This window comes from Triturus cristatus, chromosome 3_1, assembly GCF_964204655.1.
Source record: "Triturus cristatus chromosome 3_1, aTriCri1.1, whole genome shotgun sequence".
NCBI classification, from domain to species: domain Eukaryota; kingdom Metazoa; phylum Chordata; class Amphibia; order Caudata; family Salamandridae; genus Triturus; species Triturus cristatus.
The window spans coordinates 509,835,430-509,852,802 of NC_140583.1; the positions used below are offsets into that span (position 1 = coordinate 509,835,430).

General features: G+C 44.1%; 1 protein-coding gene across 4 annotated transcripts in view; it reads left to right on the forward strand.

The window, feature by feature from the left end:
- The window catches only part of ARPIN (actin related protein 2/3 complex inhibitor), a 132,730-nt gene that overhangs the window by 74,192 nt on the left and 41,165 nt on the right, over nucleotides 1-17,373 (forward strand). For 2 of the 4 annotated variants that reach the window (XM_085644413.1, XM_085644411.1), the window contains exons 4-5: nucleotides 1,132-1,338; nucleotides 3,443-3,496. In XM_085644413.1, coding sequence (XP_085500539.1) covers nucleotides 1,132-1,338; nucleotides 3,443-3,496 — 261 coding nt within the window. The remainder of the gene's footprint in view (nucleotides 1-1,131; nucleotides 1,339-3,442; nucleotides 3,497-17,373) is intronic. The other 2 variants (XM_085644412.1, XM_085644414.1) reach the window with 1 other exon arrangement.

Genomic DNA, 17,373 nt, shown 5'->3' on the forward strand with positions numbered 1-17,373 from the left:
ATTTGCTATCGGCCTACATTGCCATGGTTAGGCCCTCATTATATGTTCTCCGTATCTTGATGCGGGGACCCTAGTACCAAAATCACTAATTCCTTGCTCCAAAATATGTAAACTATGAATTATTTTCCCCAAAATGGGAAATAACATATAAGCCCAGGAATTCTGGGTCCAATTCTGTGTGTTTTTTCTATTTCTGGGGTAAATAATAGTCTCAAAAGTACTCCCATTGCTACCTCCTTGAATCTGAGAGTAAGTCGATGTGTGAGCTTTCTTTTGGCCCATGGTGAGGTGCGGGTGCAATGGGATGGCAGAGTTGGTAATTGTGGAGCTGGGGGAGCATTTGCAGCTCCCTTCGTAGCAGCACTGCACTCTGGGCTGGGTCTGATGTCCCTCCGCCTGGGAATACTGGATCTGGAGTTTGCAGGCCTGGTAATTGTAGACCCAGGGTCAAAGGGCAAGTTGGAATGGGTTTGGGGTGCAGTATGTGGTCACTGTTAACGAAGGCCTTAGATGAAGGGTATTCGTAAATACAGTACAAGACTCCAAATGAAAAAATGCAGACTGTGCACAAAAAAATTGTGTTTGTAATTATGCAGCATTATACTTATGTTAAAACTGAAGAATACCTCAGGAGATATCATTGTCTTTTTTTATCAGTATAATTTAAAAATGAATAGAGTTTTGGAATGAAAAGGATGTTACCCAGCCGTCTGATGGAGGGTTTCCAGAGTGCGAGGGAGAGTAGTAGCTAAATGACCAATGCTTGGTGTCAGAGGGACGAAGTCCTTGAAACTTGGGGTGGCCCATTTCTGTGTTATTAAAAGCATTCAGGTTCAGTATGAGCGTAAACATTTGGAACGGTTGTTGTGTTTTCTAAATTCCAAATAACATTAGATGTATATTTCAGGAATGCTCCACTACTAACGCAAATTTTTAATTATTGTGCTAATTCATATGTGCACAAAATAGTTCATGCTATGCTTATAATGATACAGGCAATCTGACATCAATTTTATGCGAATAGAACAGCACTTTACCTTTCTATGGTCCGTGAATTATTGAGAAACTGTTCATTAAAACTTGATACAAATTGATCAATTGTAATTCTATTTGTTAAATGTATCACACTAGAGGTAGACGCCAAAGGAGAGACTGATAAACTATCACTTGAGGACTTGAAGCGAGTTGTGACGAAGACTGAACTTGTGAAGTTAACAGAGAGGTATGCTCCCAGCGGCACTGTGGGGTTTTGGCTGTCGGAGGCAGAAACTGAGAAAACGGAGCTGGAGCTGGGAGAGCAGCTTCGTCTGAAAACGCAAGGAGATGGACCATTTATAGGTGCGGGTTTTCCCTCTTTACACGGTTTCAACATTTGCAATATTGATGTACTGCCATTCAGTCATTTGTTTTTGATATTGTTGTCATGTAGCAAGGTTACAACACTTTTGTTACGTTTATTGGCATATCTATCAAGACATTCACCCATATTTCAGTTAGTACTCATTCACTTCCCTCTTCTAATCTAAGAGATTATTAAAGGTCTTCTCACAACAACTCCTTGATGGGGTAAATAATTTCCCTTCTATTACTAATGTGGTATGGTAAAGATGACCGCACCACATTTCAAAACTAACTAAATAGTAGCAGTAAACCTCAACCGCTTACTACAACATCACGCTAACAATCTGGAGTTTATCATTTCGCCCATCTCATTATTAGTTACCTCAAGTAAATCCCTTTGCAGAGTCAGCTTTCCTTTGTTTCCCTTATTGGAACAAGATGTTGCATCCACGAGGTGTGAGCAGGGTCCCGGCCCTCTTTCTTCCATGCACATAGTTATTTAAATATTTCATCGGAAAACAGGAATAGGAACTATCTCGAGTTCTTACAGTTCAATCCACAAAAAAGGGAGCTGGCAGAACACCGTGAGATTTGTACTATCTTAAGCCAGAATATTTTACAGGTATTGTGGTTTCCCTGTTTCAGCCCATCATAATTCTTATGAATTATAATTGGCATAGGGACTATGTAATACTGATTTTTAATCAAAGTGGCAGCACTCAAGGTGGCGCCAGAACCGATGACGCCAATAATGAGCAATAAATTTATTACATGTTGAGCACTTTTTTTTGTAATTACATTTTATTGTTCAAAGACAAAATAAATCAAACAGACAGAGCACCAACATTCATATCAATTGAAATCCTCATAAACGATACATTGCAGTACATCAGGTATTTGGCAAATTTTAATAGCACCATCATGTCTCTCAGATCTTGTGTTCATGCGAGCAACCCCATGCTTTGTTAATCGGTTCCTCCAGTTTGGCTCACCAATCCATTGCCGCCCTCCATAAAGCCAGGGGTAGACTTAGAGGACTTCCAATACAGGGCAATGCCTTGTTTGGCTATTGTTGTACCAATAGCCACCAGGGTATGTTCCCCTCTAAGGCTACCTACATCCTCCAGAATACCCACTAGAGCAATACAGTGAGAATAATTAATCGGCCATTCCAGTACTCCAGAAAGGGTGGAGAAACCATTGGCTCAATAGTGCCCAGCACTAGGGCATTTCCATGTGAAAGAAGTCACATTCATTGCTGGCGCTTCTGGGGCAGGAAGGTGAGGGGAGTACGCCCATTCTCCTCAGGCATTTAGGAGTAAGATAAGATGTATGTAGGCACTACTATTCTATAAGGCGTAGACGGGAGTGAATGACCAGTTCAAAATGGGCTATCCTGGCGTTTCTCCAGCAACTCGCAAAGCAGTTAAACAATCTGGCATACTAATTACCAGGGACTTGTAGAGGCAAAATATGCTGCCCTGGCTTAGTGGGATCAGGATAAAATTTAGATTCTAATGGATTATATTCTGGTAGGTCAACCAGCACCGTCAGATAAAATGTCAAGATGTGGGGCAGTTTTAAAGATGAATATAATTGGGTTTTCTGGAGTTCAAACTCCACATGGAGCGCGTGAAACAATTTTTTTGTTGTTGTTTCATGTATTAGTCATTTTTATTGTATATTGAATTATTATTTAAAAAAATATTTTTATTAAACATGCTCATTATATAGTACAGAATCTGAAAGCACAAAGCAGGAACATGAATAAGAAATGATGCGATTAATACATCTGGAGTTTATCATCCCTGGCTCTCGCGGTACAGTAGATCAATACAAAACAGTAGAAATGGACATATCAGTATGTAACAGTATCACACTTCCCATTCACTCCTGTGGGGAGATAGCCTGCCTCTGGCACCCCAGCCAAGACTGTTTCTTTTTTTTTTTTTATTAGACAGCATGTCAGATTTACATACACAGTCTTTGGGTGCTTGGATCGTACAAACTTTTGCATATACAAATTGTGGATTATGTTATGGGTAACGCATGTTATTTACAATTATGTAAGTTCAGTTTTCACAATGTTCATTATGTACAGGTTCTTCGAAGAGGGGAAGAAGGGAAGAAGAGGGGGAGCACAGATATTTCCACGGTAGGCATTCCATTTACTCCATATTTGAGACAACTTTTTCGGACATCCCCTGGACACATACACAGTTTTTTTTCACGGAACATACACCAGCCCATGTCCTGTTTCCATGAATTTAGGCCTGGGGTTTTCCTTGCTCCTCACAGTCTGGCAATGTTGCGATTGGCCGCCATGTGACCCAGTGTTGCCCATGTTTTATCCTTGCTACTCCGATCCGTCTATCCCCACACATTCAACAGACACCTCTTAGCCTCTAGTGTCAGGTCCAGTCCCAGCACCTATTCCATACATTTGAGAACTTCTGTCCAATATTTACTGATGTTAGCGGACTCCCACGGGATATGTAGGAACGTGCATTCCCTCCCACAATTTCGCCTACATTGTGAGTCCTCTCCATAACCCATCCGGACCAAAGCTGGTCCTGATTAGTATACTCTATATGAAGTATTTTTAATTGCTCCAGTTTAAGCTGTGATGAGATTGCGACTTCCCTGGGGGAAGCGAGCGCTTCCATCCAGTCCTCATCGTCCAATTCTAGCAGATTGTCTTCCCATTTCTCACGGAGCCGTATCAGCGGATTGGAAGCGTTATTAATTAACTTCTGGTAGGTCAAGGATATTGATTATTTTAGGCATGTACCCGTCGAGGAATCTATCCTCCAGTGGCGTTGCTTCAGGTATTGTCCCCCCTAATGGAATGCATGTATGCAAGGCATGTCTCACCTGGAAGTTTCTAAATAATTCAGAATCTGCCAGTTAGAATTCTCAGTACTGCAACGAGAATACTATCACCTTGCCCTGCCTCCACGTCACCCACCTGAGACAGTTCAATCAGATCCCATCTGTCAAATCTCTTAGTTTTCCGAAGGGTTCCCAACAGGTATGAGTTCCACAGGGAGGTGGTCTGTGTGATTTTCTTGGCCCAGCCTAAGCTTTTATGAGCTGTATGCCAAATCTGGACAGAGTGTGACGTAGGTCCGGTCCCTTGTAGTTTAGCGGGTCTGGAATAGAGTGCCCTGGTATAGGATCCACCCGGTAGGAGCCATCTATACATTCGGTATCCTGGATCGTCGTATGGTCGGTACATGCCTTGGTTGATCGCTGCCAACTGCGCAGCCCAGTAGTATTTTTTGATATCATTGAGCCCAATACCTCCATTATACCAACCCCGTACCAATTTAGAGAATGATATTCGTGGTGTTCCCTTGACCCCTAGTTGAGCTCTTTGTTCGCTCTCTATTGCCACAAAATAGGTCGCTGCGATTGGAGCGGGTGAGTTGTGCAAAATGTACAGAAAGCGGCGCAGGGACATCATCTTAAAAAGCGCAGCTCTACCCAGTAGGGACAGCAGGAGAGTCTTCCAGTGCTCCACGTCGATCTTGAGATGCTGTAATTGTGGAAGGAGGTTGTGATCATAATACAGCTTAGGGTCTCTAGCGATGTAGATGCCTAGGTATTTAAAACCATCCACTGCTTCTGTCATGCTACATTCCCAGTGCAGGGGCGGGAACCTCCCCCTGAGCACATAGATCAATGACTTGGTCCAATTGATGGTGCACCCAGAGTACCTGCCGAAGTTGGTGAATATGTTTAGGACTATGTTTATCGTGTTTCGGGCCTTCCTGACAGAAATGTTTTCTTCAGAAACATTGTTTCTTGATCTTCTCTACAGCTTCTCATCAATGGGATAACCTGTCTACACCTAAGAGATCATTGTTTACGCATGGCGATTACTGTGGCAAGCTGAGGCTTCACTCGGATGATCCTCACAAGAAATGCATTTATTGCCTTCCCCCAGACCATCAGGTGAGGGATTGTAAAATTTGCTGCACTTTCTCGCAAAAGAGATAGAGAAGGTAGACTACTTCTGTGGCTACAGAAGTTAAAAACAAAGGAATACCCTCAATCAGATGACAACAGTCATACTTCAATTAAGACTGTCTCCTCTAAAAAGAGAGCAAGTTCTGTGGAGATTATGTCTCGAAAACCCTCTAAAGTGGCAAAAAAGCAGCACCATTCTTCTAAGGTTGAGGACCATCCTTCAACTTCAAAGAAACTGCTTCCCTCGCAAGGACGCCATTCACAGCCTACTGCACCTTCAGCTGCCACCACTATTATTAAGATAGCTTCAAAGTCTAGCAGAGTCAAAAACGATGATTCTGTCACCTCTGAAGCAAAAATCTGCTTTCTCGTCAACGAAGTTGTTGTCGATGCAGTCGTCGGCTGTAGTCTCTATTGTTACTACAGCCAGGGCGACATCGACCTTCTCTTCACTGCTGTCCAAGCTGGTGATGTCGTTGTCAAACTCTTCATTGGCCATAGTGTCAGTAAAGGTGAAACCTGCGGCGTCGACGGCAACTTTGCTTAAAAGGCTTTGACAAAGATACCCAAACAGCTAGTGTTGACTCACTCTTCATCATCTGCACTGTTGACAGATCGTCTGTCATCAGTAGAACCATTGACGGCCCAAATGCAGACGAGTCCATCATTGGCGGCGTCCCCATCGACAGACCCAGTATTAATGCTGTCCAGCTTAGACATACTGCAAACAATACCGCGGACGACGCCAGTGCCGATGACGTCCAAGCCATTGACAGACACTCCGACTGTTCTACCATCGACAATACATTTACAGGATTACCTCTACCAGTGATTTCAGATCTGTTGACGAAATCGTTACCTGCATCGACGAAGGATGTTCAAAAGGACATGGACAACACTGTAAGACCACCGGTTAGACGGATATCTTCACAAGAAATGCTATTGCCTGCACATACTTCACCAAGTAAGGTGTCTCCTGCTCCTCCAGAGGAGCTCTTTGAACATGAAGATGATGAAGTGGGATACTCCGATGATGAGAGCATGTTTGCAGTGGCACACAGCCCTTCGGATCTCCATATCAGGTGTCAAGAAGAAGACGATGATCATCATTATTATTGTTCTCATTATTAGAAATGGGAGTCTCTAGTTGGCAATGGTTTGCACCTTTGTCCAAATAGGGACCCTTGCTTCTAGTCTGGGTAAGGGGGATACACTCCTAAAATAATCCCTGCTCACCCCCTTGGTAGATTGGCACGAGCAGACAGGCTTATCTCGGAGGCAGTGTGTAAAGCATTTCTGAATACATACAGTAACACAGTGAAAACACTACAAATGGGCACTGCACCAGTTTAGGAAAATAAGTAATCTTTATCTAAACAAGACCAATCGACAAAAATCCACAATACAATATTAAAAATAAGACTTTCAAATGGTAGAAATAGTTCAGTTCAATGCAAGATGTAAATGCGACACTTTTCCAACAAAGTACCTTAGATGCGTCACGCAAAACAAACAAAAGGGTCCCAGGGAAGGTGATGCGTCTGTTCCTTGCTTTGGGGGAGGTGATGCGTCAGTTCCTTACTGCAGCGCAGGGGAGGTAATGCGTCGGTTCCTTACCGGAAAGGAGGGGATGCGTCCGTTTCTTACTGCGTTCTGGTTACGATGCCCCAAAATGGTGGCTTGATGCGATGCGACAATCCGGTACGATGCGTGCACGTTTGCAGCCGCATGGCAGGTGCTGCGGTGGTCTTCTCGGCGAAGCGTAGGGACCCAGTGTGGATGCGGCACGCTTCTTCCTGGTTGCTCGGCGAGGCATCGGAACCAAGTGCGGATGCAGCACGCTTCCTCCCGTGGTTCCGCAATGCATCAGGAATCGGTGCGGATGCAACACGCTTCTTCCACGTTGCGCCTATCTTCCAGCTCCCAGCGACAAACAGTCCCTAGAGGTCCTAAACAGCAGCAGGCACCTCTTTGCAGGTTGGAATTCTCAGCAAGGAACTTCAGGGGAGCTGGTGGTGAAGTCTTTGTGTCCCTGAGACTTCAGAACTGGAGGCAAGCTCAGTTTCAAGCCCTTGGAGATCTTCCTCAAGATGACAAAGCAACAGCAGCGTCCTTTTCTCCTTCCCTTGTCAGCAAGTAGCCACTGCAGGCCAACCCCAAACGGCAAACAGCACAGGGGCAGTAATCTTCCTCAGCTTCTCTGGCTCTTCTCCTTGGCAAAGGTTCCTCTTGATTTCCCAGAAGTGATCTAAAGTTCTGGTGTCTGGGTTCCCCTTTTTATACACACACATTCTTTACTCTCTGAAGGCAGAGAGTGTCTGTACCCAGCAAAAAACAGTTCTGTCCTCACGGGTGCAGCTTCCTGGCAGGAGGTGGATACAGCATTGTTGAAGGCAGACCTGGCCCAGGCAGGTGTAATGATCTCCTCCCCCTTCTCTAAATTCAACCTAGGTCCCATTCAGCTCAGCCCTGACTCATCAGACTGCCGGAGCCGCAGCCCTCTCCTCAGCTCCTGTCACTCACAAGCCAGACATGCAATACACAAACCTAGCAGAGGCCCACTGGATGGTTAGGCAAGAAAATACCCACTTTCTAAAAGTGGTATTTTGAAACACAGAATGTAGAAATCACCCTCACTAAAAGATTCACTTTTACGTTCTGAGTTCAGGCATACTAAACTTTATTTTCCTATCTTGTTCCTAGGGCCAGTTATGTTTATTAGATGTTAAAAACAAACTAACTGCCCATTCTGGCCAATAGGAACAGATAACCTTGCAATAGTGAAAAACAAAACTGGTTGTATTTCACTATCGGGACATGCCACACACTTCAGGGCATGTCCTACCTTTCACATACAATGCACCCTGCCCACCGGGGTACCTTAGGGGTGACTAACCTGTAGAAAAGGGAAGGTTTAGGGACTGGCATTGTGTGCACTTGCCAAGTCGACATGGCAGTCCCAGACTGCACACAGGCTCTGCAATGGCAGGCCCGAGTCATATTTTACAGGCCGCTTCTGTGGGTGGCACGATCAGTGCTAAACATAATCTTATTAGGTCACAACACTATTCTAACAGAATCCTTATTGCTATGGCAGAAGAAGCTGGAAGTTGCTCACAGCAATGCATGATAAGTTCATGCAGTAACAAACAGCATTAGTTAAGATGGAGGTAATACAGAGATGTATTTTTAAGTAAGTCAACAAAAGAAGGGGGGGGACCGAGGAGCAAATTATGGTCCAGTGTCTGCGCTCCTCTGACATGATACTTAAATCAACAAAAGACACTGTTCCAAAGGAAGGGTGCTAAATAGCCCCTACCGGAAAGCAAAAAGAAAAAAGAAAGCAAGGACCTAGGTATGGGAAGGGGCCCCGCACAAAGGAGAAAAAGCAAGTCTTGTCCCCTGTTGCCCTCACACACCCCGAAAGGTGTCATGCTTCATCATCGGGCATTTGCTCCTCGTCGGGCCCGGCGCTGCAATGCCCTACGGGTCCCCCGAAGGGTCACTTTAGCGGAGATCTTTTTGGGGAAATGCCGGATGGTGCATGTGGGTGTGTGGGGTGCGGGTCCCTAAAAGAGGGTAAAACAAAGTGCGTGCAAGATAAGTAAAATTTAATCCGGGGTTACAAAATCAAAAAGCTAGAACAGGGATATTGCCAAAATAAAATAGATTAGAACCCCTCGGGTATTAAGTTACCCCTGCAGGCATATTATGCCTGTCGTGGACCAACATGTTTCGCGCCCCTATTGCCACCAGGGTCGTTGGCGCGTCTTCAGGATCAAAAGACAGATGTAGTGAAGTGCACGTGAAATGAATGATTAAAAGTAAATACCCTCATGATTGGTCAGGGCGGACCACCATACTGTTTCCCAAACAGGGTGGTGAGAGTTTGTAAATGCTCCTGATAAGTAACCTAGGAAAGAAACAACAAGATAGAGGACACACAGTATGAGCATCAGTACAACTTGGTGCATCAAAATGTGCCACATTCGTGTGCACGACCTGCCACAATAAAAACACACAAGACCAGAACGTAGGGAACACCTAGTGTACCCCTAATGTCAACATCCCCCCACCCCCCAGACTCGGGCCCATATATGCTTGCCCAAAATTTCTAAATTCTCAAAGTTGCCAATCTAAAGAGGCTTATGGTGTCCATATAGTTGACACCATCCTTCGTCACAATCCCATCAGACAATGCACAGGTTAAGTATGAATTTAAAGACTAAAAATAGTGCATAAAATATGGGGACTTCGCATGTATGTTAAATCACTGGGCATGCGTACGAAGAAAACAGAATCAAAAGGCAGGCCTTACCCGACATTATCGGGGAAAGAAACCTCTCCTCTGGCCAAAGACGCGGGGCACTGGCTCCTTCTTGGACTATAAAGGAGAGCAAAGTGGGGAAAATGTGATTCAAAAGCGAATGGAAAACAGAGAGGAACCGGTAAGGTCCAAAAGCTGTATATGGGCAGAGCACTCAGAACTCAATGTGCCCTTTCGCAACAAAATGCCACTACTGTACTCACGGTTCTCTCTGGGTGCGGGATATAGAGAACCTACCCCGTCCTCACGTCTGCCAGGGGGAAGCACTCAAAACGGGCCACAAGATTAAATAATGTCAGGGGAGGAGCCAGGGCGGCACCTTCTTCCGGGACGTTCAGACCCCCTGGGTGATACTGCGGCTGCGCAAAGGATCAGTTTCGGATGCCTATGCGTCTCGGGGGAGAGCTACTCACCCACGCTTGCGCAACAGTATGGTAACAGAGGACAGTAATCTAGAAAGGTTCTACTCCACTACAGTGGATCTGGTATTACTGACAAACACCGGCCCGGAATATCCGAACCACCGGTTCTTTGGCTGCAGGTAGGCAATACCCACTGTTTTCTAGGTAATATCACGGAATCACCGGGATGGAGGCTTGTAGTCACAAAGCAACCAATGTGCACTCAAGGCTGCACCTTTTAGTCATATATTAAATCAAACATGACACCAAGTGATCACAATGCGCATAGGAAAAAGAAGTAAGGGTGGTGTCTGACACTACAGCCCAACACAACATCATCCCACATTAAGGGATTTAAAAGAGAACATAACATCGGCCCCCAATAGGGGTAGCAAGCTAACACCAGGTTGGGGGGTGGTGGTGGTGCAGTCTAGTGTGTGAAAAGGAAGGGAAATAGGAGGGAAAGAAAAGAATAAGGTCCCTCGGCTGAGCCGCCGTACATCTACTAAGTCAACAAAAGAAGGGGGGGGACCGAGGAGCAAATTATGGTCCAGTGTCTGCGCTCCTCTGACATGATACTTAAATCAACAAAAGACACTGTTCCAAAGGAAGGGTGCTAAATAGCCCCTACCGGAAAGAAAAAAGAAAGCAAGGACCTAGGTATGGGAAGGGGCCCCGCACAAAGGAGAAAAAGCAAGTCTTGTCCCCTGTTGCCCTCACACACCCCGAAAGGTGTCATGCTTCATCATCGGGCATTTGCTCCTCGTCTGGCCCGGCGCTGCAATGCCCTACGGGTCCCCCGAAGGGTCACTTTAGCGGAGATCTTTTTGGGGAAATGCCGGATGGTGCATGTGGGTGTGTGGGGTGCGGGTCCCTAAAAGAGGGTAAAACAAAGTGCGTGCAAGATAAGTAAAATTTAATCCGGGGTTACAAAATCAAAAAGCTAGAGCAGGGATATTGCCAAAATAAAATAGATTAGAACCCCTCGGGTATTAAGTTACCCCTGCAGGCATATTATGCCTGTCGTGGACCAACATGTTTCGCGCCCCTATTGCCACCAGGGTCGTTGGCGCTTCTTCAGGATCAAAAGACAGATGTAGTGAAGTGCACATGAAATGAATGATTAAAAGTAAATACCCTCATGATTGGTCAGGGCGGGCCACCATACTGTTTCCCAAACAGGGTGGTGAGAGTTTGTAAATGCTCCTGATAAGTAACCTAGGAAAGAAACAACAAGATAGAGGACACACAGTATGAGCATCAGTACAACTTGGTGCATCAAAACGTGCCACATTCGTGTGCACGACCTGCCACAATAAAAACACACGACCAGAACGTAGGGAACACCTAGTGTACCCCTAATGTCAACATCCCCCCACCCCCCAGACTCGGGCCCATGTATGCTTGCCCAAAATTTCTAAATTCTCAAAGTTGCCAATCTAAAGAGGCTGATGGTGTCCATATAGTTGACACCATCCTTCGTCACAATCCCATCAGACAATGCACAGGTTAAGTATGAATTTAAAGACTAAAAATAGTGCATAAAATAGGGGGACTTCGCATGTATGTTAAATCACTGGGCATGTGTACGAAGAAAACAGAATCAAAAGGCAGGCCTTGCTTTCTTTTTTCTTTTTGCTTTCCGGTAGGGGCTATTTAGCACCCTTCCTTTGGAATAGTGTCTTTTGTTGGTTTATGTATTTTTAAGTGCCAAGAAAACGCTAAGTACCAATGGAGAGTCAGAGTTTGTCATTGACTCAGACCTAAGCACGATTTCAAGTCTGGAATTATGTATTTGTTTGGATTCTCAAAATCCTCCAGCAGTACAAGACGGATGTATGATGCTACATCGCAAGCATTAAGATCGCATACCTTTGCATTGGCGTCTTTACATCGCATTGCCATTCACAATGCACGCTTTCACCACGCAAACCATTACTTCGCTTGCGTATCGAAGTGGATGCAAAATACATTCACAACGCACACAAACACCCGCATGCTTTAAAATCGCGATTTGTTTCCCGAATACCCCCTACATAACACACACTACCCTAAAGCCTTAAAAAGTACACTACACTTCCCTAAACCCTAAGACAGTCCGCCTAACACACTGCCCTACATAACACACACTACCCTAAAGCCTAAAAAAGTGGCCTACACTTCCCTAAACCCTAGCCCTAAGCCCTAAACTATAATACACTACGCCTAACACACTGCCCTACAGTACGACCACCAGACACTGCCCTAAACACTGCACTGTAAGCACAATCTCCAGTCACTGCCCTAAACCCTAAACACTACAGTCTAAGCATAATCCCCCTTACCTCTTTCTCCTCGCGTTGTCCCGGTGCTCCTCCGCCTCTGTCTCGGTGCTCGTCCGTGCCGCCCGCCTTGCGTCCATTACACCACATACGATTTAAAAGCGTACGCGTTTTAAATGCGCATGAGATGTAATAGCACGTGGGGTAGTGGTCCGCGTCGTGACGTCGCTTGCGTTGTAACGCTTGCGACATAAATGCATGCGACATAACGCATGCGTTATAATGGATGTTCCCCGTACAAGACAGGATGCTGAAGCTTGTAAGAGTCCCTTGAAGTTGCATTAAGTCTTCGGTTTTGGTGCCAAGAGCCTAGAGCACAACAAAACAGGATTCTTCAGCTGCAGAGTTTACTTGGCTGTTGGATTACATTTGCTGACTTCCCCCAGTTGCAGGTTTTGCCTTTGGTCTTAGTCTTTTTCTTGGTACTTTAAAGCCTTCAGGAGGCAAGCTGGATGCTGTTGCCGAGCTGGGCTTCATGAGGCATGCTACTTTCATGTGAGATCCAGCTGAAGTGTTTTTCTTCAATGCAAAAAGTTCCAAGTGATAAAAACAGGACATCTTGCCCACCGAGGTTTTGCCCTCCTTGGGGGAAACTTTAACACCTTTTCCCAGTCCTCCAGTGGATGTGAAAATAACAAAGAGCCTGATGTACAAAAGTGACGTTGCTAATTCTAAAAAGCTTAAAATTGTTGATCGTTATTAAGAAATTGTTAAAAATAATGTACTTGGGATTCACTATTTAAGAATACAGATTCACAAATATGGTATCAGTATCATTCACAAATTGCGTATGTCGATCTATCCCACATCTATGACAACAGCAAATCTAGAAAAAGAGTCTGTAGGAGTGAAGGGAACCACAGGAAAGAAGCACTGTGCATATTTTAATAAAGAATTCACTATCTTCCTCCCCCATCCTGTATCATGGCTAACCAGAATCCCAGGCTGTAGGAGGAGTAAAGGGAAGTTTAGTGATCAGGAGCTAGGAATTTTGACAGAGGAGAGTGTTGTTCAACATAATACATGTTGTGACAAGCCTTCACTAACTGTGGCTGAGGCTGCCAAAAGACACATTTGGCATTTATACAGCAGAAGATAAATGTAGTTGATGTGGCAAATAAGAGTGTTAAAGTGGCAACCAGGAGTGCACTAAGTAAGGAGTTGCGGCAAGAGGCTGTATGTAATAGAGGATGACAAGTATTGAACCAAGACCAACACCCCTGGAACAACTCCCTATCGAGAGGTGGTAGTAGATGTCGGCACCATTAGCACATCTAAAACTATTCCAAGTGCAGTAGATAAGTTATATTTTGTATGTGCTGCATGCATGCAAAATATTATTTTCATATAGCTATGCGTTTCAACCACTCAGTCATATTACGGTTTTAAGCAGCGAAATCTGTTTCCAGGTTCAGTGCAGTTAAGTGTCATCTCTTGCAATGCCTTATGGTCCATGAAGGTCCATATTTAGTAAAGGTTATGTATACATTTTGTAACAAAAAAGAGATCCCACAGCCGACTAATGTTGAGCACATCAATACCAAAGTCCCACAAATCAAAGAGTCCTGTGCCAAGCGTCTCCAAGACCTGCTGCAGAAAGGTCTTACTGGAAAGCCCAGGAATAAACTTTTGAAGAAAAGTAGAGGCGGCACCAGGAATGAAGTCACATATCCGAAAAGGCCATCATTTTTCTAGAAAATCCTTTATTCATCTTCATATAATGATAGATACACACAGGACAACAGCCAACGCGTTTCGTTCCAATTGATGGAACTTCATCAGGGCTGGAAACAACATAAGACAACATGTAAAAGATCGCAAAGGTGACATAAAAATAAATTTAAACACATATAAACAGTTTAACTCCTGTAAAGAACAATAACCCTAGACATACAATACATAAATCACTTAATAGTTAAAAACACATAGGATCAAAAAAACATGTCACAACACGTATAACTCAAGACAATCTAAAATCCTAGTTAAAAATGACATATCACACAAAAAATATAAATCAATATTGTCAGTCATATTGTCAGTTGGATAATTAATCCAAAAATAGTCCATATTAGCTAGTTGTTATATAAACAATTTGAAAAAGGAAAAGGGGGATGGAGGAAGAGAAACTTTGTGGAAAAGAGGAAAACCCCAAAGAAAAAACAACAAAGACAAAAATACCAAATATAAATCAACATAAAAGGACCAACGCATATATCCCTAGTTTTGTACATTACCAAAAGGAAAAACTTACACAAATAATAATAAAATCTCACCATAGGGTTGTAAAGATTTAGAACACAAAAACGTGTACGTGTAGGTTCAGCAATGATTACCTAAAAATAATAATAATAAGATAACTTAAATTTCAATTTGACATAGTAACCTCATTTCCATAGCTATAATGGTTGTATACTTCTACCACTTCCAAAAATTGCTATCTTATACATCAATGCCACTCATAAAAACTCACATGAGATACATTTTAGAGTACATAGTGATAGGTGATAGGCAATTAAAGCATGGTAACAACATTGACTTGGCTCTACTGAGTTTCCCTTAATAGAAAAACCTCTATAGTCTCTCCATATTACAGAAACGATCATAGTAATCACGTCCAAAGGGGATAGGACCGAGGCATATGCTGGTATTGCATTAAAATATAAACAAAAAAATAAACAAAAAGGATAAAGACATGTATAATAACACAATCTCACAACAAAAATGAGACCGCAAATCATTGCACGACGCAATATACGCGTCTTTAATATCAAATAATCATGCCCATTATATAGATATTGTCCGTAGGAGTTATATCCGCTAGTTCAATACCATAGCAAATTGATAGTCTTTTATCCTATTAAAAAGTTCCTATGCAAGATTATACTGGATAAGTACACAGTACATTATATTTCATTACTGGGACATAGCCGCTCTACCCTAACATATCAGCTTAAAATAGACACTCAACAACAAAAATGCATTAGCAAAGTCGATATGATCCTATTTAACCGCCTTAACTATACACGTGTATGTTCAGGTCATAATATTATTTCAATAAGTATCGCAGTCACACTTGGTTAGAATAAGACATATCCTAAAGATAAAAATTAGAATACAATAGAGCTAACTCACAATAGAAATTGCAGTACGAGTCCTACTCAGACGTAATATAAACGTCTTCCATATTAAACCAACAAGTCCATTACGTGTGATACGAGAGCTATATTTGCATGGCACTTACTTAATTACTGCAGCGTTTCGATTGACGCTTCGGTCATAGTAGACCATACCCGTAGTATGGAGGCAAAGCAACCGCCTTACCAGTTGTTTGCGGTTTATAAAACAAGTTGCGAAGGAGCACGTGTGTCGGCGTCTGACGTCATACCGATGTCGGAGTCATCTCGACTCGGTCCCACCAACATCAGCACCATCTTGAAGTGTGGTAAAGCGGCAATAAACACTCCTTTCCCAAAAGAATTGACAGAACCGACATCGAATACGTGCGCAAAAAGGAGAAACTTGCATCTATTCCAGAACAATGTATATATCATCTCAACTCAGCCACACAGACATCGGCGCCTTGTTACTTGGAAAGCGTTTAGCTAGCGCGGCGCTTGCAATCGGGTGGTATATTTACTGCTGCTGGTGCGTTTTTAAAGAATATACCGTTTTGTATTTTCGTTAGTTTTATTTGTTTTTTACCTTGTTCTTAAGACTGCGCCCCCTCACTTGCACATTAAAACTGCCTGTCACCGTGCTTAACGGGTCCATTCGCGGGGATTTAGTTCGTTTGCCGGCCATATTGGGGGTACTCCGGGACGCCTGGCGGCGCCATTTTGGAGGCTGACCCTCTAGCTGTCACAACGACGCTAGGTCGCTATTTAAGGGGAGCAATCTAGGTGGTGTGCCTTGTTACTTGGAAAGCGTTTAGCTCGCGCGGCGCTTGCAATCGGGTGGTATATTTACTGCTGCTGGTGTGTTTTTAAAGAATATCCCGTTTTGTATTTTCGTTAGTTTTATTTGTTTTTTACCTTGTTCTTAAGACTGCGCCCCCTCACTTGCACATTAAAACTGCCTCTCACCGTGCTTAACGGGTCCATTCCCGGGGATTTAGTTTGTTTGCCGGCCATATTGGGGATACTCCGGGACGCCTGGCGGCGCCATTTTGGAGGCTGACGCTCTAGCTGTCACAAGGACGCTAGGTCGCTATTTAAGGGGAGCAATCTAGGTGGTGTGCCTTGTTACTTGGAAAGCGTTTAGCTCGCGCGGCCCTTGCAATCGGGTGGTATATTTACTGCTGCTGGTGCGTTTTTAAAGAATATCCCGTTTTGTATTTTCGTTAGTTTTATTTTTTTTTTACCTTGTTCTTAAGACTGCGCCCCCTCACTTGCACATTAAAACTGCCTGTCACCGTGCTTAACGGGTCCATTCCCGGGGATTTAGTTCATTTGCCGGCCATATTGGGGGTACTCCGGGACGCCTGGTGGCGCCATTTTGGAGGCTGACGCTCTAGCTGTCACAAGGACGCTAGGTCGCTATTTAAGATGGTCATGACGACGCGCAGCGGATCCGCACAGCGGGACCGCCGGACTTCCGCCGGAGCTACGCCTGAGTTCAGCCCGTCCGCGCTGAGGACGGGCTGCTGGTCGGGCTGAACACTGATACCCCTCTACTTCCTCAACAGGTAGTGAGGGCATATTCCCTGCATGAGATGTTGGCTTTGAGACCATTGCCTTTATCGTGTCACTGTTGCTGGTCCCCGGAGGATCTACGACGTTCCCTTACCTGTTGCACGTGTGGAGTGGCGATATGTCCTTCCTATTTTTTTGGGAGGGTACCTTTACTTTCTCGGTCATTACAGAATGTCATTCAACCTAGAAGTGGTTTTTTGATAAATGCTAGGTCACTTATCAAGAATAACATAGCGTTCCACGAGTTCGTGAACGACAGGCAACCTGACTGGGTGTTTGTGACGGAAACTTGGGCATCTGCCTCCTCTGGGCATGATTTG